This window comes from Euleptes europaea, chromosome 12 (assembly GCF_029931775.1).
Source record: "Euleptes europaea isolate rEulEur1 chromosome 12, rEulEur1.hap1, whole genome shotgun sequence".
NCBI classification, from domain to species: Eukaryota; Metazoa; Chordata; class Lepidosauria; order Squamata; family Sphaerodactylidae; genus Euleptes; species Euleptes europaea.
Window position 1 is genome coordinate 12,039,695 of NC_079323.1, and position 20,771 is coordinate 12,060,465.

Consider the following 20,771-nt stretch of genomic DNA (forward strand, 5'->3'; position numbering starts at 1 on the left):
AGTACTTCGGGAAGCCGCTAAACAAGGCGATTATCTCTTTTTTGCCGCGCTCAGCTCTTCGAAGCAAAGTGGACTGGTTTATTGTGTACTCCTGCAAGGGAGAGATACTAGTTTGTGTGCCTAAATTACAGAGCAGAAATTGTCCTGCTGTGAAGTGGATGTTGCATGTTAGGGACTAGGAATCACATTTTTTTTTGTCTGTTCAAAACTGGTCTTAAATTTCATCTAGGGTGAGGAAGCTCCTGAGAAATTGCTCAAAAGCCTTTCCACTTTCTTCAGAGTTTCTTCCATGCCTTGCTCAAGTGGGAACCCACGGATTCTTCCGAAATTGGCCTTTAGGTGAAATCTTTTATGTCGCGTAAACATCACTCTTGTGTCTCCCATCCAGGTTCGTGACCAAGAGTTTCCTTATCGACGGAACTTGGCCAGGGTCATTGTCAATGTGGAGGATTCCAACGATCACAGCCCCTATTTTACCAGCCCTTTGTATGAAGCCTCCGTGTTTGAGTCAGCGGCCCTCGGATCTGCAGTTTTGCAGGTCACTGCACTGGACAAAGACAAAGGAGAAAACGCAGAGCTGATCTACTTTATAGAATCAGGTTAGCATGCGGAGACTAAAATGCCTGCAGTAGGATACCATAAAAGACATTGTATTGATGTAATTCCCTCATAGAGTTAGAAGCCAGACAAGCATAATCCCCAAAAAGGCATAAAAACATAAGAAAGTCCCTGCTGGATCAGACCAAGGCCCATCAAGTCCAGCAGTCTGTTCACACAGTGGCCAATCAGGTGCCTCTAGGAAGCCACTAACAAGACGAGTGCAGCAGCACCATCCTGCCTGTGTTCCACCGCACCCAAAATAATAGGCATGCTCCTCTGATACTAGAGAGAATAGGTAAGCAGCATGACTAGTATCCATGAATACCCCTCTCCTCCATGAATATGTCCACTCCACTCTTAAAGCCCTCCAAGCTGGCAGCCATCACCACATCCTGGGGCAGGGAGTTCCACAATTTAACTATTCGTTGTGTGAAAAAATACTTCCTTTTATCTGTTTTGAATCTCCTCACCCTCCAGCTTTAGCAGATGACTCCGTGTTCTAGTATTATGGGAGAGGGTGTTCTAGTATTACAGAAGTGTGCTCAAATCCCATAAAAATCAATGAGGTTTAAGTGCCTAATTTGACGTGATATTGGCTACTGCAGGCTGCTTCTTAGCTGCATTGTACTCCTTTCACTTAAAAAAACCTACAGAACCAACTGGCTAAAAAATTATGTACCCCTGGTAAGAAAATAATATTCATATTCAGGGGTACATAATTTATGGTCAGTTGGTTATAGTGATGGTGTATGTGTTTATTGTCATCAGCATATGAATGTTAGGAGATGAAAGGAAACTGATGAAGTCACACGACGAAATGGAAGATTTCTTCTAGAAGGCCGTTTTTCATCTTGAGAATTTTTTGCCTTTGAGTCTTCAAGGACTTTATATTATCTGCATAATTTATTACCAATTGATGTTACCTTAGCTATTGAATGCTGAATACTTACCTGTGAATTTGTGAACTCACTTTTGAGTTTATGTAGGACTCATTTCTAGCAAATGTTAAGGATTTGTTTAAAATTTGATATTACAATTTAACATATCACCTTGATTACAGCATGGGAGAAATGCTTCCAGGCAGAAAATTAGCATCTGTAATGAGAAAAGAATCCTATGTCCCTATTCAGCCTGAGGGGGGGGTCCAATGTTCTGAATTTGTGAATGAACTAAAAGTTCAGCTATCTCATGTTGTAATCTCCCTTTGAAGCTTCTCTGTTTGAGGGTGAGGAAAGGGTTAAGCATCCCCTTCCTGCTGATTTTCCACCATAAACCCGGCTGTTTCCCTGTTGCTCTGCAAATGATCGATGAGAGAACTCAGATTCCGGATCTGCCACCAAACATCTAGTTCAGCCCTATGGTGACTGGATGCCCAGGTGCAGTGGCATAAATTCAACATTGGGAGGGGGGAAGTATTACAGCTCCAGTAATGAAGGAGGAGAGATGGGGCCATGACCAAGAAGTGGAACAGCGTGAGCCTTCTGTCCAGGCCGATTGCGCAAAATATTGAAACCCGTTAATGAGACTTTATCTCCCCATGACTGCCCCTGGTTTCTTTTTCATCTCTCTCAATGCCTGCAATTTGAGGCTTCAGGCTTCTGTTTCAGATAAAGCTGCAAATGCCCACTGTTTCATTATCCACCCGTGCTTCTAGTTGCAGCAGAATACAGTTTTTGCAAGGTTTTCGTTCCTGTGATCCATGAAAGAATGTGCAGTGAGGATGTTAATTTTAACTGATGGATTCAGCTTACCGGTATATACAAGGTTCCTCACTTTGCAGGAAATTCAGCTAGGGCAGCCACAGCACTGAAAAACAGAAAGGAATAATCTCATGCTTTAATAACATTTGAGAGAGGGCCCATCTGTGACTCTGAAGGACAACTCACAGATGTTCCATTTCAAAAAAATACCTCACAGGTGATAGAGAGGCCATGTTGACTCACATGTAAGGTGTTTCCAACATGGGCCATGGGTGAACCAGTTCTCTGTCACCCATGAACTCAGTCCTTAATGTGAAGGAGCACTGGATGCAGAGCTACATATCATGAGCAACACAGGACTGCTGGTGAAAATGGAAAGCCTGTGTTGAGTTCTCCTTTTTTTCCTCTATAACATAGTTACAGTCACACTGCACACAGGGTTGTGCTGTGGGGACAAAGAAACACACTGCATGATGATCACAGTATGTGGGATAAGTTTTGTCACCCTTTATAGATGGTGAAGAATTCAACATAATGCTGCAGTTTTCAGCAGCAGTTCTGTGTTTCTTGTAACTGTGATCCCATCTTCATTGTATGTTTTTGATGGTTTTGTTCTTTGTTTACCCAAGAATACCTCATAGAAGTACATTTATGTCCTCTCCAAACACTGATTCATCTTGATTTGTCCATATCCATTCAGATCAATAAACTGCCATGAGTTTCTGGTCTCTGTTTCCTGGACTATTATCATGTGTGTGTGTGTGTAAAAACCTCCCATATTAATACTTCACATACTGTCCAGTTGAGGCATTGAATCAGCATTTTTATAAGGTTCATAATGATCCTCGTGTCTCAGTGGTAGAGCATCTGCTTGGCATGCAGAAGGTCCCAGGTTCAATCACCAGCATCTCCAGTTAAAGGGACTAGCAAGTAGGTGATGTGAAAGACCTCTGCCTGAGACCCTGGAGAGCTGCTGCCGGTCTGAGTAGACAATACTGACTTTGATGGGCCAAGGGTCTGATTCAGTATAAGGCAGCTTCATGTGTTCATGTGTTCACACTGAAGAATTTAGTGGCTAGTTTTTCGTACTTTTACTATATTCCCTAATCCTAAACTGGTTAACTTGAATTTAAGTTCTGTTACTGTCAGTGGAAATGACCTTTGCAGTAAAGCTGTGCAGAATCACAGCCTTCGTTACATAATTCTTTGACAAGTAAGTTCCAGAGTTCAGCTATTGTTTTCTGCATATGCTCTGGGGAGTCATCGCTGTTTGAAGTTGATGGCACAGCACCAAGCCTACTACACAAGAATTGGCTTACAGTTTTGCTTTGTGCCTGCCCTATGAAACTGAAACTGTTGTGACTTCTCTCCAACAAGCACTGGGAATTTTAGCTCTGCGAGCAGAGTTGGGGTGCCTAACACAATTCTCAGAACTCTCTTAAAGCTTCAGTTTCCATGGTTCTTCGGGGAAAGCCTTGGCTTTTGAATGTGTTTAGAAACTGACTTGTGACATCTATCACTGATAGAACTTTTTAACAGTTTTCCATGTAGCTAGTTGGGGTTTTTTTTTTTTTTTTTTTTTTTTTTTTTTTTGAAAACCTGGATCATAGAATTCCTGCCATATATTTATGTGGATTAATATACTGCTTGTGGTTGGGTCTTAAAAGAGTTTATTCAAATCTATAGTTATCTATCCTATGAGGAGTGGTTAAAACGCTTAGGGCTGTTTTGCTTGGAAAGAAGGCAGTTAAGGGGAGACATGATAGAGGTCTATAAAATTATGCATGGTATGGAGGGAGTGGACAGGGAGAAGCTTTTCTCTCTCATAATACTAGAATGTGAGGTCACCCCCTGAAGCTGGAGGGTGAGAGATTCGAAACAGATAACAGGAAGCATTTCTTCACACAACGCATAATTAAATTGTAGAACTCCCTGCCCCAGGATGTGGTGATGGCTGCCAACTTGGAAGGCTTTAAGAGGGGAGTGGACATGTTCATGTAGGAGAAGGCTATCCATGGCTACTAGTCATGATGCATACCTATTCTCTCCAGGATCAGAGGAGCATGCCTGTTAGGTGCTGTGGAGCACAGGCAGGACAATGCTGCTGCAGTCGACTTGTTTGTGGGCTTCCTAGAGGCACCTGGTTGGCCACTGTGTGAACATATTGCTGGACTTGATGGGCCTTGGTCTGATCCAGCATGGCTGTTCTTATGTTCTTATGTTCTTATTTACTGTATCTATGCAGATATTCCACTCACCCTTCAGAAAATTCCAAGCCCCTTGTATGGGGATACTAGACAATTTCCTTTCCAGGCACTAGTTGGACCAAATACTAGTTAGCTGTGCTTCACATGAAGCTGCCTTATACTGAACCAGACCCTTGGTCCATCAAAGTCAGTATTATCTACTCAGACTGGCAGTGGCTCTCCAGGGTCTCAGGCAGAAGTCTTTCCCATCACCTACTTCCTGGTCCTTTTTTTTTACTGGAGGTGCTGGGGATCGAACCTGGGAACTTCTGCATGCAAAGCAGAGGCTCTTCCACTGAACCACAGCCAATCCTTCAAGTCATATATTGTGGCCCACCAAATGCATAGTAAAGTTCCTAGTTTCTCAGCCTCCCTAAGAACTGCAAAAATGGGAGGTGAGGTTGACATTTTCCTTGAGGTCTACAATGTGTGGCTGGTGAGCTGTTTTCAATTTAGTCGATCACAAATTATACATCATATGTCCTTGGACCATTTTGTGGACCCCCACATTAAAGTTTTATTGCATTTTTAAATGTCACCTTTAATGGGTCTTCCTGTTTTGCTGTTTCAGGGAACACTGGAAATACGTTCAGGATTGACCCAGTTCTTGGCATCATCACAGTGCTGAAAGAACCAGATTTGACCACGATGGGCCAGTTTGTTTTATCAGTCAAGGTGACTGACCAGGGTTCCCCACCATTATCAGCCACGGCGATCGTCCGCATATCTGTGACTATGTCAGACAATTCCCACCCCAAATTCTCACACAAGGAATGGCAAGCTGAAGTGAACGAAAACGTGGACTTTGGGACTTCGGTCATCATGGTCTCTGCAATCAGCCAGTCCACACTAGTTTATGAGGTCAAGGACGGTAATATCGATGGAGCCTTTGTCATAAACCCCTACTCAGGAGTCATCACTACTCAAAAGCCACTTGATTATGAGCGCACTTCTTCTTACCAGCTCACTGTGCAAGCCATGAACATGGCAGGAATGGCATCAAATGTCACCGTGAACATCCAAATTGTGGATGAAAATGACAACCCTCCCATCTTTCTCTTCTCGCAGTACAAGGGCACCATCAGTGAAGCTGCTCCTATAAACAGCATCGTCCGGAGTTTAGGAAATAATCCCCTTGTGATACGAGCCACCGACGCTGACAGCAATCAGAATGCTTTGTTGGTTTATCAGATTGTTGAGTCCACCGCTAAGAAGTATTTCACGGTAGACTCCAGCACGGGTGCCATTAGAACCATCGCTGATTTAGATCACGAAACTATCGCCCACTTCCATTTCCATGTCCACGTGCGAGACAGTGGCAATCCACAGCTTACTGCCGAAAGTCCAGTCGAAGTTACTATTGATGTAACAGATGTCAATGATAACCCTCCGGTTTTCAGTCAAGCTATGTTTGAGACCATCTTACTTCTACCCACTTACGTTGGGGTCGAGGTTCTCAAAGTCAAGGCTGCCGACCCAGATTCGGAAGTCCCGCCTGAAATGACTTACAGCCTGATTGAAGGTAACATGGAACACTTTGTAATTGATTCTACTTCTGGTGTACTGACTATAAGAAACAACAGCCTTTCCAAAGATCATTATATGCTCATAGCAAAAGTGTCTGATGGGAAATTCTATAGTACTGCTGTAGTGACCATCATGGTCAAAGAAGCCATGGACAGTGGTCTCCACTTTACCCAAAGCCTTTATTCTACATCCATCTCAGAAAACAGCACCAATATCACACAGGTGGCAGTGGTCAATGCTGTTGGAAGCCGCCTTAATGAGCCCTTGAAATACAGCATATTGAACCCAGGGAACAAATTCAAGATCAAACCCACCTTGGGTGTCATTCAAACTACCGGCATCCCGTTTGACAGAGAAGAACAGGAATTGTACGAGCTGGTGGTAGAGGCTAGCCGTGAACTGGACCAGCTACGGGTTGCCAGGGTGGTTGTCAGAGTTCACATTGAAGACATCAATGACAATGCTCCCGTGTTTATCGGGCTTCCATATTATGCTGCCGTGCAAGTTGAGGCTGACCCAGGCACCCTGATATACCGAGTCACTGCCATTGATAAAGATAAGGGTGCAAACGGCGATGTATCTTACCTGCTGAAGGAGGACTACGGGCACTTCGAAATCGACTGGCATACTGGCAGTGTCACCTTAAAAGCAGTCTTTAACTCCGATTTATCTAACATAGAGTATTTAATTATTGTCGTCGCTAAAGATGGAGGCAATCCGTCACTGTCTGCTTCTGTAGAATTACCTATTACCATAGTCAACAAAGCGATGCCTGTTTTTGACAAGCCCTTCTACACGGCCTCTGTAAATGAAGATGTGGAAATGCATACCCCAGTCCTGAGCATCAACGCGACCAGTCCAGAAGGCCAAGGGATCATTTACATCATTGTGGACGGAGATCCATATAATCAGTTCAACATTGATTTTGATACTGGAGTCCTCAGCGTCATCAGCCCATTAGACTATGAAGTCAACCCCATTTTCAAGCTCACGGTGAGAGCCAGCGATGCCCTCACTGGTGCCCGAGCCGAGGTCACTGTGGACTTAATTATTAATGACGTCAACGACAACGCTCCCATTTTTGACCACTTCGCATATAATGCCACCTTGACAGAAGCATCTTTGATTGGCACGCCCGTCCTGCACGTTGTTGCCACGGATGCAGATTCAGAGAACAACAAAATCATCCAATATCAAATAGTCCAGGACACTTTCAACAGCACAGATTATTTTCATATCGATGGCACAAGTGGGCTGATCCTAACAGCCCGCTTACTGGACCATGAAGTGCTGCAGCAGTGCAGTTTGAAAGTCAGGGCAACAGATAACGGATTCCCACCTCTGAGCAGTGAAGTTCTCGTCAGCATTTCTGTGACTGACATGAATGACAACCCTCCAGTCTTCAACCAGTTGATATATGAATCATATGTCAGTGAGCTCGCTCCACGGGGTCATTTTGTGACTTGCGTCCAAGCCTCTGATGCAGACAGCTCTGATTTCGACCGGTTGGAGTACAGTATCTTGTCTGGGAATGACCGCACAAGTTTTGTAATGGACAGTAAGAGTGGAGTGATCACCCTGTCAAACCATCGGAAGCAGAGGATGGAGTCAATGTACAGTTTGAATGTCTCTGTCTCTGACGGGTTGTTCACAAGCACAGCCCAGGTTCATATATACATTCTCGGAGCTAATTTATACAGCCCTGTCTTCACACAGAGTATTTACGTGGCAGAGGTTCGAGAAAATGCTCCCCCTGGAACCAAAGTAATCCACGTAAAAGCAACTGATGGAGATTCAGGCATATATGGGCAAATAAGCTACTCAATTATGAATGATTTTGCCAAGGATCGTTTTTTAATTGATAACAACGGACAGATAATTACCACTGAGAAACTTGATCGGGAGATTCCTTTAGAAGGCGATATCACCATATCTTTGAGAGCCCACGATGGAGGGGGGAGAGTGACCTTCTGTACTGTGCGTGTCATTGTGGGGGATGAGAACGACAATGCTCCCCAGTTTATGACGGTGGAATACAGGGCAAGTGTCAAAGCAGATGTTGGGAGAGGTCACCTGGTCACTCAAGTGCAAGCAGTTGACTTGGACGACGGTGCAAATGCACGAATCGCCTATTCTTTGTACAGCGAAGCCTCGGTTTCCGTTGCAGACCTGCTGGAAATTGATCCCGACAACGGATGGATGGTCACCAAGGGGAATTTTAACCAGCTAAAAAACACAGTGCTCTCCTGCTTTGTCAAAGCTGTCGATGGGGGCATTCCCGTAAGGCATTCCCTTATCCCCGTGTACATTCATGTGTTACCTCCTGAAACAATCTTGCCTTCATTTTCCCAACCGCAGTATTCCTTCACAGTATCAGAAGACACGCTGATAGGTAGCACTATTGATGTTCTGCACGTTTTGCCTAATGAAGGTGCCACGTATAGCACAGTGAACGGTGAACTGCCTGAAAACAACAAGGACGGTGTTTTCCTCATCGAGCGAGACACAGGCATCATAAAACTAGACAAAAGACTCGACCATGAGGCAACTCCTGTCTTTCACTTTAAAGCTGCAGCAACTATACAGCTAGGCAAAGTGGACATAGTGTTAACTGTGGATGTGGACATTAAAATTTTGGACGTCAATGACAACAAACCTGTGTTTGACACAGCCAGCTACGAGGCCATCATAATGGAAGGGATGCCAATAGGGACAAAGCTTCTCCAGGTCAAAGCAGCCGATGCGGATTGGGGGGCCAACGGTCAAGTGACATATTCTCTCTTAGCAGAATCGGAGGCTGACAAAATCACAGAGACTTTCGCCATTGATAGCAACAGTGGCTGGATCAGCACATTGAAAGACCTGGACCATGAGGCAGACCCAACGTTCACCTTCACAGTGGTGGCTGCAGACCTGGGAGAAACCCTGTCCCTCTCATCCGCCACTTTGATCTCTGTCACGGTGACAGACATCAATGATAATGCTCCTGCATTTGACCATGAGATATACCATGGGTCTGTGAAAGAGAGTGACTCTCCGGGTGAAGTCGTTGCCGTTTTGAGCACTTGGGACGAGGACACATCTGATGTCAATCGTCAAGTTAGCTACCATATTACAGGTAAGATGCTTGTCAAGGGTGGAGGTCCAATAGAGGTGAATGGTCTTGGCAGGTGTGGGAGCAGATGAATGGTCTTGGCAGGTGTGGGAGCTGGCAGATAGTTGGGCAGGTAAGCAGGTAAATGAGCAGGGGAGAGCTGAAAGGAAAGAAGGAGGGCAGAGAAGTAGGTAAGTGCAGACTGAGAATAAGAAGAGTTGGTTTTTATACCCCAATTTTCTCTACCTTTAAGGAGTCTCAAACTGGCTTACAATGACCTTCCCTTCCTCTCCCCACAACAACCACCTGGTGAGGTAGGTGGGGCTGAGAGAGTTCAAAGAAAACTGTGACTAGCTCAAAGTCACCTAGCAGGCTTCATGTGGAGGAGTGGAGAAACCAACATGATTCTCCAGATTAGAGTCCACTGCTCATGTCGAAGAGTGGGGAATCCAGTGTGGTTCTCCAGACTGCCGCTCATGGGGAGGAGTGGGGAATCAAACCCAGTTCTCCAGTTTAGAGTCCTCCGCTCCTAACCACAGCACTATTCTGGCTCTTTACATTCTCAGACTGAGGAACCAGTCCAGAGTCCTAGGTGAAATGCCATGGGCCCACTGTTTGAGCCAGTGCTTTACTGCCCTGTAGCCATCTTCGTAGGTATGTTTGATCCACAGAAGAGAGTAGGACGGCAGTTCCCTTGTTTGGCAACATGCAACAAGTTAGGCGCTTTGAGCCATCTGCCACAGTCCTTGGTTCAAAACCCGTAGTGTCTCATGGTGCAGAACCTACTTTTAGTTCTGAGCTTCCGTTATATGATTCCCCCCGCCCCTGCCCCTTAGCATCCCAAGCAGCAGAAAGAAACAGAGGGGAAACTGACAGAAAAATGTATAGGTCTTTTTATAATTTGCTAGATATGACACTTCACACTGTGTTATTATATCACGGTCTGTAACACTTTGTGATTGATGGGTCGGCGTAGAAAGGATTGCAGCATTGTACACCAGGCAAAGAAAATGAGCAACATTCATTCTTCACGATTGTGGGGGGAGCCGCTAGTTTATAACTGCCTTGTTTTACTTAATTAAAAGCATCCTTTCAATTTCTCAGTCGAAAATCTCATTGAAAACACTCATTTTAGATGCAGAGTTGATTCTGGAGCATGCTGTAAACAGATAAATAATGATAATAATAATAATACTGCACACTGTGTGTACAAATAGCTAGTGGGCAGTTCTGCTCATGATAGATTTACTTTCTTCCCCTTGAGCTGATAACTGATCTTAGGGTTGTGTTGCATATTAAAATTGAAGAAGAGGAATGGGTTTTTATATGCCGATTTTCGCTACCTTTTAATGGAGAATCAAACCAGCTTACAATCTCCTTCCCTTCCTCTCCCCACAACAGACACCTGGTGAGGTAGGTGGAGCTGAGAGAGTTCAGAGAGAACTGTGACTGGCCCAAGGTCACCCAGCTGGCTTCATGTGTAGGGGTGGGGAAACCAACCCAGTTCACCAGATTAGAGTCCGCCACTGATGTGGAGGAGAGGGGAATCAAACCCTGTTCTCCAGATTAGAGTCCACCGCTCTTAACCACTACACCACACAGTCCAACTGTGACACACCAGGCTGGACCCAACCTACCCGCTACATATTGTGGCCTATCAGATGCTTCTTTTTCCAGGTCCAGGCAGGCAGGAACGTGAAGAGATGGATCAAAACCCTGCCTGGCTACTGTATCTGACTGGTGGCCAAGCTTGGCTTTGTCTCTCCCATCTAGTGTAAGCTTGAAAGGCACAGGGCCTGTTGTGGCAAGCTATCTGGTGCCGCTCCTCTGGAAAGAAAGTCAGTCTGGTGGGGTAGATAGAATGGCGAGAGATGCAAATGTGTATCCCTGCTCGGCCATCAAAGTAATTGGGTAGTCTTGAACCTGTGCAGTTTCTTTCTGAGTCTGTTTAGCCCTGAACTGTCTGCTCTTCACAGGAAGCAATTCCCCAAAGTCTCAGTTCTTTCCTAATAGTTAAGATTCACTTTTGAACTAGAGATAGAATCACAGAGGTGTAAGGGACCACCAGGGTCATCTAGTCCAACCCCCTGCACAATGCACAGAATTCACAACTACCTTCCTCCTGCACCCCCAGTGACACCTACTCCATGCCCAGAAGATGGCCAAGATGCCCTCCCTCTCATCATCTGCCTAAGGTCATAGAATCAGCATTGCTGACAGATGGCCCTCTAGCCTCTTCTTAAAAACCTCCAGGGAAGGAGAGCTCACCACCTCCCAAGGAAGCCTGATCCACTGAGGAACCATTCGAATTGTTAGAAAATTCATCCTAATGTCTAGACGGAAACTCTTTTGATTTAATTTCAACCCGTTGTTTCTGGTCCAACCTTCTGGGGCAACAGAAAACAACTTGGCACCCTCCTCTATATGTCAGCTTTTCAAGATGGTTATCATATCACTTCTCAGTCTTTTCCTCTTCAGGCTAAACATACCTAGAGATACTAAGGACTGAACCTAATACAGAATCCTCACATGCTGCCTAAAGGAGTTTTAAGCCTCTCACACTTAGGCCATTTATGCGTGCCTGTTTCCTCGCGGTCACCCCACCGACTTCTTCGGGGGTTTTCTTATGCTTGCGTTTACCGACCATCAGAGGTTGCCTTGCTCTCCCCGTGCGCTTCCGCCCATTTTGCTCGTGTTTTCTGGATTTGTGTGTGACCAGCACCCAGAAAACATGGGGGAAATGTGCGGAAGCGCAGGGATAGAGCGAGGCAACCTCCAATGGTTGGGAAATGCAAGCGTAATCAAAGCAAAGCCCCGGAGAAGTCGGCGGGGTGACCGCAAGGAAACAGCCATGCATCAATGGCCTTACTGTGCACATGTGAAAGAATGGAATTTGGTATGAAATACACTTCTCTTCGGTTTCTGCATCATTTGATGCCCATACAGGAAGGCTGGCTTATAGTCATCTTCCTGCGGTTCATATGTTACCTCGGAAGCAGAGGTGTTCTGTTTGTTGCTCATTTTTCCTCCCACAGAGCATAATGCTTTGGGAAAGGCTTTTAAAACATTTTAACCTCTCCTAATCTCACTGCATCATAGGCCAGCGTCTGAGGGAAGCAACTGGGGGAAAGTCTTCTTCTGCATAGGGTGGAGGGGGAGGATTTTTAAGTATTCATAACGTGCCTTTCTCCTGAGCATCTCCAGACCGAAATGGGGAAAGTATTCTGTTGTTCATGACAGCAATTATGTGTTAAGTGAAGCAAGAGAAAACTTAGCTCCTGCTGCTGCAGATACCAGCAAAATGCAATCATTTATTTGGAAAGAAGGCCAGCTCTGCATATTAGAGTCAATACAGGAAAAATTAGGGTTATACCTTAAGAACATAAGAGCATCTGTGCTGGATCCAACCAGTGGGCCATCTAATTCAGCATCCTGTCTCACACAGTGCCCAACCACTTGCTATACCGGTAGTGGTTAGGAGCGGTAGACTCTAATCCGGAGAAGCGGGTTTGATTCCCCACTCCTCCACATGAGCGGCGGACTCTAATCTGGTGAACTGGATTGGTTTCCCCACTCCTCCACATGAAACCAGCTGGGAGACCTTGGGCTATTCACAATTCCTTCTGAACTCTCTCAGCCCCACCTACCTCACAAGGTGTTTGTGTGGGGAGAGGAAGGGAAGGAGATTGTAAGCCGGTTTGAGTCTCCTTTAAAAAGGTAGAGAAAGTCTGCATATAGAAACCAATTCTTTTATGGAAGTCCAACAACAGGGCATAGAGGCCAAGGCCTTTCCCTGATGTTGCCTCCTGCAACTGGTAATCAGAGGTTTACTGCCTCTGAACATGGAGGTTCCCTTTAGTCATAACGGATAATAGCCACTAACAAACGTATCCTACACCTCAGCGAGCACAGAAATGTGTAGAAATCATAAACACTTGTTCAGCCATGTCTGAGAACTCTGACCCAATCTAATTTCCCAAGAACGCAAAAGACAACATTTAAAGATATGTTTCTTTAGTGTTTATTTCATAGGGGGATATCTATTCACCCCTGCCATCTCGAAATGGACCCACGAGGCAGGTTTTTATGTGCATGCAAGGCCACGCTTTCGATGAAGGAAATCTCGGTATTAACACAGGTGTTTCCTGCAGTAATGTATGGAACTGCTCTGAGTCCCACTGAAGTCAGCGGGACTTGGTTCCAAGCAAACAGATGCAGGATTTGGCTCCGAGTCTCGTTTAGGTCGGGGAGTCTGCAATTTTGGTGGCGCAGCCGGCTCCCTTTCTCATTGCTGCTGATGAATTCAAATTTTCAAACATCTGTGTCATGTAGTATGTCAACAACCTTAAAGCACCGTCAGGCATGGATTTGCTACAGTGCATGTTCAAAGTGGTTCCGTCTTCCAGGGAGTTAATTCATGTGGAATTTTTTTTTTTTTTTTTTGGAGAAGCAAAACTTTATTCAGCGTGAACGTAAAATCTTCCACACCCGTTATTCTTTCCATGCAATTAACATTTAATTTTCCGACTGGAGGGAGGGAAGGTCAGGTTGTGGCGAGAGCATTGACTTTTGAGGGCCAGGAGTTCTGGGCCTCAGTTTCTCACCCTGCCATGAATGCAGGATAATAATATCCAGTGTCTTACAGTGTTTGGCATATGTGAGTTGAATGTAGGGTTGCCAAACTCCGGGTTCTAGCTGGAGATCTCCCTCTGTTACAACTGACTTACAGGCAACAGAGATCAGTTCGTCTGGAGAAAATGGCCTCTGTGGCCATTGAACTCTATGGCACTGAAGTCCCTCCCCTCCCCAAACCCCTCCCTCCCCAGGCTCCGTCCTGAAAACCTCCCGCCGGTGGCGAAGAGGGACCTGGCAACCCTAGTTGAACAGGAATTGGAGGAAGTGAGGGCTACTCTGAAAACAGAAGCTTTTTCTTTGAGAGTTCACACTTGAAGGGACTGCTTACTCTAGGGAAGCCAGCCTCCAAGTGGGACATGGGGAATCCCCTGGAATTACAGCTCATCTCCAGACTACAGAGATCAGTTCCCCTGGAGAAAATGGGTGCTTTGGAGGGTGGGCTCTATGGCATTATACCCCGCTGAGGTCCCTGTCCTCCCCAGGCTCCATCCCCAAATCTTCACATATTTCCCAAACTGGATCTGGCAACAGTAACCCTCCCTCTCCCCATTTCTTGCTGGTGGCCAGGGGGGACACCTGCCAACCTGCAATGCTGATTCTATGACCTTAGGCAGATCATGAGAGGGAGGGCATCTTGGCCATCTTCTGGGCATGGAGTAGGGGTCACTGGGGTGTGTGGGAGAGGTAGTTGTGAATTTCCTGCATTGTGCAGTGGGTTGGACTAGAGGACCATAGTGGTCCCTACCAACTCTATGATTCTAACCCTACTCCCATACCATCCTGGCCGCCAGTTAATATCTGCCTCCTTAGCCCTGTTTTAGTGCATACATAATCTTCCTATTGGTTTCACCTCAATTTGCAGCCTACCCCATGAATGCCATCGATATCAAGAATAACAAAGCCATATTTTCCTTAGGGAAAGCTAAGCAATATGAAGGTACTCAATTGTCTATTGAAATATATGTTGGAGAAAGTAGCAGCATGGTCATGTCACTATATTTCTTTTCTAAGACAATCAGACATTCTGAAGGTCTTGCTGAATTTTTAAAAAGTTTAACTTGCAGGGGTTTTTTCGCCGGTGGACTATCCGGGCCACAGATTGCCCCCAAATGAGGTCATTGCGCAGACTTGAGTATCCCACCGGGATCGATTCAATTGTTTGGCTTCCCTTTGCCAAAGCTGGCCTGTCGTTTTCAGACTGTAAATGCATGAACCATTTGCTTAACAAAGTCTGAGTGAGGAAACAGATCATTGAATTAAAAGGCGAGTGAGGAGGGATAATTAATGAGAATGGAGAGTTTAATATCTGTTCTCCAAGGAGAGTAACAATTACATACAAGATGTGGACAATCCGTCTTGAGGAGGGGACATCGTATATCTATTCCCGAATTTGGCCCCAGAGCTTGGATCTAAAAATGTACACAATAGGACAGGTTTGGAAAGCACAGATGTTTCTACAAACCTGAGGGAACCAATTTGCAGAAAAATCCCAAAACGAAGGCAAGAAAAAACGGAGGGGGGCGGGTTGAATGGAGAAGCACACATGCACACAGATTGCAAGTTAAAAAAAAGAATTCCAACTAACATCTCATGAGATTATTGTCAGCATTATGCAATAAACCTAAGTACCAATCCCATAAACAGGGCATTTTTAAAGGGCGGGGGGCTGAACCACAGGGTGAAACAGCAGCTGCCTTGGGGTAAAAAGCAGAGACGGGAGGACAGGAAAGAAAACACCAACCAGACGGGGAGGGGAGAAAAAGCAGCCACAGAAGGGTGGGGGAATGAGCAGCAGAGAAGATAACTCCATAGATCACTGCTTTTTATCATCGTAAGTTATGCCTATATGGAGCCAGTGTGGTGTAGTGGTTAAGAGCGGTGGTTTGGAACGGTGGACTCTAATCTAGAAAACTGGGTTTGATTCCCCACTCCTCCCCATGAGTGGCGGAGGCTCATCTGGTGAACTGGGTTTGTTTCCCCACTCCTCCACGTGCAGCCAGCTGGGTGACCTTGGGCCAGTCACAGTTCTCTCAGAGCTCTCTCAGCCCCACCTACCTCGCAGGGTGTCTGTTGTGGGGAGGGGAAGGGAGGGTGATTGTAATCTGGTTAGATTCTTCCTTAAGTGGTAGAGAAAGTCGGCATATAAAAACCAACTCTTCTTCTTCTTCTGTTTCTGCACCCAACCTCCGTTGCTTTTTTTCCACCTGCCTCCAATTCTGCCTACTCAGGCAATGGCATCAGGTTGGAGTCCCTCATCGTAGAACATTCCTCTGAACCCAACCTGTGCATAGTAAACAGCCGTGTCAAGGAGAAGAGTTTGAGCCTAGGCTGTGCCCTAACATGATAGCGTTCTGTTGGAGGATTAATTTCTCATAAGGGATCATTCCATCATATGAGCCCCTACCTGCTGTCTCATATGATACCACCCAGGCCCAAGTCTATATTACCTGAGGGCCTGATGGCATAGTACACGGTTTCTGGGCCCTTAGGGTTGCCAACCTCCAGGTGGTATGAGGAATCAAAGTTATGCACTTGTTAAGAGCTCAATATTCAGAGGAAGAGCCTCACCTCAACAATATCCCAAGGATATAAATACAGAGCAAGGACTTGTTAATACACAGTAAGAATACAAAAAGGTGAGTATATGTACAAGAATAAGTCAGGTGTACAAAGGTAAACAGTCCAGAATGGTAATGTCCAAATAAAGCACGGAACAAATTTCAATCGCAATGGGCTTCCAGTAAAATCCCCATTTCAGAGCTTTCGTCAAGCTTCAAGAAGTACCACGTGCCAGTATCACCTGTAATAAAATGCATGCCTACATAATATCCAAACAAATTTCCAAAACACCACTTAGTTTATAATAAATTAATTACAGTTCTTTAAAATATTATGCTTACAAAAATATATATATTTCGTCTTACATACCAAAATTGGAAAGAGACGTTTATTCTGCCATTCTGTCTAAGAGGCTTGATTAGCGTCTAAAATGAGCCTAGCTCAATCTCTCTTACTTGTAGCCCGATTTTGAATACCAATTCCCTTATGGCTAAATCTCCAGATATTTCCCAACCTGGAGCTGGCAACCATATTAACAGATGGTTTCCCAATAGTCCGCCCAGCATGGAAGGGCTAGCACGTAACCAGCATTGCCTCATGTAGCAACCAGTAGAAGACCCAATCCACAGTTAAGAAGAGTTGGTTTTTAATACCTTGCGTTTCTCTACCTTTAAGGAGTTTCAAAGTGGCTTACAATCACCTTTCCCCCCCCCGCTCACAACAGGCACCTTGTGAGGTAGGTGGGGCTGAGAGAGTTCTGAGAGAACTGTGACTAGCCCAGGATCACCCAACAGCCTTCATGCAGAGGACTGGGGAATCGAACCCGGTTCCGAGTAGAGACGGAAAGTCCCAGCAGACATTTGTTTTCCCAGTGAATCAGATTTTAAAGTAAAAATACTGCACAAAAAATTAATTTATTTTTCTTTTGGTTTGTTTTATGTGTGCTTTGCTAAAGTGTGCTTAAAATATTTGAGATCTCCGTTCCCCCTTCATCTCCTTAAACTCAAATTAGTTTTGTAACATTCGCTGAGAGGGCGGTTGGGTGGGGGATGTTATTCAAACACCGAATAAACAGAACAAAAAAACAAAAAAAACAGAAACAGATTTTTTTTTTAGCCTTCAGGCCTTCTGCGAATGTTGTTTTCAGAGGTAATGCTTGGATCTTGTAATGCCCAAACAGAATGTAAAAAGAAAACTGCCGGCAGATTTTAAAGAATCCATTAATATGTACAGCCAGGACGGTTCCGTTTTAAAAAGCTACAGTTGAAAATGAATTAATTAGAATACCCTTGGGAAACAGAACCAGCTTGGCTACACTGATGGAAAATTTAATTTATCAATGCAGAATGAGGTCTGCGGGAGGACACCGTTTAAAAAGAAAAAAGATCTCGGGAGTGACACCTTTACTATGCAAACCTTATTCCACTGTTTATATCTCATTATTAGTATTTAGGGTTGCCAACCTCCAGGTATTAGCTGGAGATCTCCCGCTATCACAACTGATCTCAAGCCGATAGAGATCAGTTCACCTGGAGAAAATGGCCGCTTTGGCAATTGGACTCTATGGCATTGAAGTCCCTCCAATCCCCAAACCCTGCCCTCCTCAGACTCCTCCCCAAAAACCACCAGTGGCGAAGAGGGACCTGGCAACCCTATTAGTATTACATCTTCTCAAATTCAGTTCAGCCATTCAGGATAGGGTTGCCAGGTCCCTCTTTGCTACAGGTGGGAGGTTTTTGGGGCGGAGCCTGGGGAGGGCGGGGTTTGGGGAAGGGAGGGACTTCAATGCCATAGAGTCCAATGGCCAAAGCGTCATTTTCCTCCAGGGGAACTGATCTCTATCGGCTGTAGATCAGTTGTAATAGCGGGAGATCTCCAGCTAGTACCTGGAGGTTGGCAACCCTAATTCAGGAACAGCTAATGGCACCCCTCAGAATTCAGAGGGGTCACTTGTTTCATGGCACCAGCCCCCAGTGTTGGACTCTGCCCTTTCAAAATGGCAGTGAGACTTATTCTGCCTGTGAGGAAGGACCCTGCACCATTCTTAAAAGAAAGGTTGGGCCCCTTGGGGTCAGGCCTACCTTTGTGATTAGGGTTCCCAGGTCCCTCTTCGCCACCGGGGTTTGGGGAGGGACTTCAATGCCCTAGAGTTCAATGGCCAAAGCGGCCATTTTCTCCGGAGAACTATTGGCTGGAGATCAGTTGTCATAGCAGAAGATCTCCAGCTAGTCCCTGGAGGTTGGCAACCCTATGCCAGCTCCGAGTTGGGAAATACCTGGAGATTTTTGGGGTGGAGCCTGAGGAGGCGGGGTTTGGGGAGGGGAGGGACTTCAGTGCCATAGAGTCCAATTGCCAAAGTGGCCATTTTCTCTGTTGGCTGGAGATCAGTTGTAATAGCAGGAGATCTCCAACTACTACCTGGAGGCTGACAACCCTACTTGTGATTCATAGGGTTGCCAACTGTGGGAAGGGAAATTCCTGTAGATTTGAGAGCAGAGCCTGAGGAAAGTAGAGTTTGAGGAGGGAAGGGAGCAGGGATGTGATGTCATAGAGTCCACCCTCAGAAGCTGCCATTTTCTCAGAGGAATTGGTCTCTCCAGGGGAGAGGTTATGGGAGCTCTCAGGAAAGGAAAAGAGGAAATAGACCTTGTGGGTTTCCTGCTCGTATATGACTAAAAGACAGAGTGGAGAACCCAGACACAACCTATATAAACCACGATGTATGAATCAGCCCTCAGGGACAGGCTGTTTGGGTACCAGCTATCATTTTTTATTTTATCTGGCTAGTTGGCAGAAGGTGAAATGTGAGTACACTATGGTGAAAAATTTTTTAAAGGCTCTCCCAAGATTTAATGGTCGAGAATGAGGACCATTATTCTGGTTATGCTGTGTTCTTGTAGAAGAAGAGCTGGTTTTCATACTCCACTTTTCTCTACTGCAAGGAGTCTCAAAGCGGCTTACAGTCGCCTTCCTCTCTCCACAACAGGCACCTTGTGAGGTAGGTGGGGTTGAGAGAGTTCGGAGAGAACTGTGACGAGTCCAAGGTCACCCAGCAGGCTTCTTGTGTGGGAGTGGGGAAACCAAACCGGTTCGCCAGATTAGAGTCCGCCACTCATGTGGAGGAGTGGGGAATCAAACCCGGTTCTCCAGATTAAATTCCACCGCTCTTAACCACTGCACCACACTGACTCTCAAAGGTATTCTAAACATACACTTAAAAATGTAATGTGTGGATTCAATGGACACATGTGTTGGCTGAGGAATATTTTTCTGGGAGACCTGATTCTTCTCCTGCCTCGTGAGGCAGCACCGACTGAGACACCAGAAGTGTCTTTGGAGCAGTGGTTCCCAACCTTTTTTTGACCAGGGACCACTAGGACTTTTTTGTTCGGTGCAGGGACCCCAAGGTTCAAAATAAAAATTCCAAGAATTTGAAAATAAACTTTAATCATAACTCTTAGTTAAACGTTAAACTTAGAATAATATTTGAATATATATTTTATAATAGAGAACTTTTAATTGAAAATATTAATTTATTATGGGTTTATAACTTTGTTTAGCGGACCTTAATTTAGTTCTCACCGACCCCTGGGGGTCCATGGACCCCTGGTTGGGAACCAGTGCTTTGGAGTGATGTGTAAGATATCCTCATGGTTGAATTCAAGCATTTGTAAAAGTTCCCACCACTATGTAAGAATAATATCAGAAGCCCATGTGGAAAGCCAGATGTCCGCAAGATGCTGATAATCACGGATGGTCATGCAAAAGGTGATCACAGTATGGGGCAGGCAGGCAAACATAACATTTTAAGTGAAGGCATAAATAATCACTGCAAACATTAACAACCAGGACTGTTTTGGCACAGCGTTTAATTCCCTCTGTCCCCTGGTGTGTGAAATGGCCTTATATTCCTCTCAGAAGACGGCTGGGGAGAAGAATTGTCACCATGCAGTTAAATGGTGTAGAAAAGCAATATTGCCTGCTTCGGTGTCACGGTTTCACTGTAACAGAAAGCCAATTGGCTTCCTCCCCTCTCTTCCTCGCTGGTTTTCCCCTCTGGTTTAAATTTGATCTAATTGTTGGTCTTATCTTTAAGCTGCTCCTTAAACGACCTCTCGTTAGGTCTCCTTAAGGTTGGCGCATCCTCGCGCGTTATGCAGGCTGCGCACCCACGCTGCCCGAACGACAACCCGTAATGAATGCAAAAAAACAACGCTGCGGTGTGATAAAGCTTTCATTAAAGGATTCCTTAATGGAACCTGCTGCACTCCCTTGATTGCATAATCAACGGCTAATGAAATTGTCTTGGTAACAAGAGCGACGGGGCTGTCGTACATCCTCTCTTGAGACCAAAGCGGGAAGACGATTGTCTCGTTGCAAGGAGGGGAGGCCATTGATTGTTCACAGTTT

General features: G+C 45.4%; 1 protein-coding gene across 3 annotated transcripts in view; it reads left to right on the forward strand.

The window, feature by feature from the left end:
- Positions 1 to 20,771, forward strand: part of FAT3 (FAT atypical cadherin 3) — a 372,853-nt gene that overhangs the window by 264,484 nt on the left and 87,598 nt on the right. For all 3 annotated transcript variants that reach the window (XM_056858070.1, XM_056858072.1, XM_056858071.1), the window contains 2 exons: positions 389 to 599; positions 5,118 to 9,191. In XM_056858070.1, the coding sequence (XP_056714048.1) occupies positions 389 to 599; positions 5,118 to 9,191 (4,285 nt within the window). The remainder of the gene's footprint in view (positions 1 to 388; positions 600 to 5,117; positions 9,192 to 20,771) is intronic.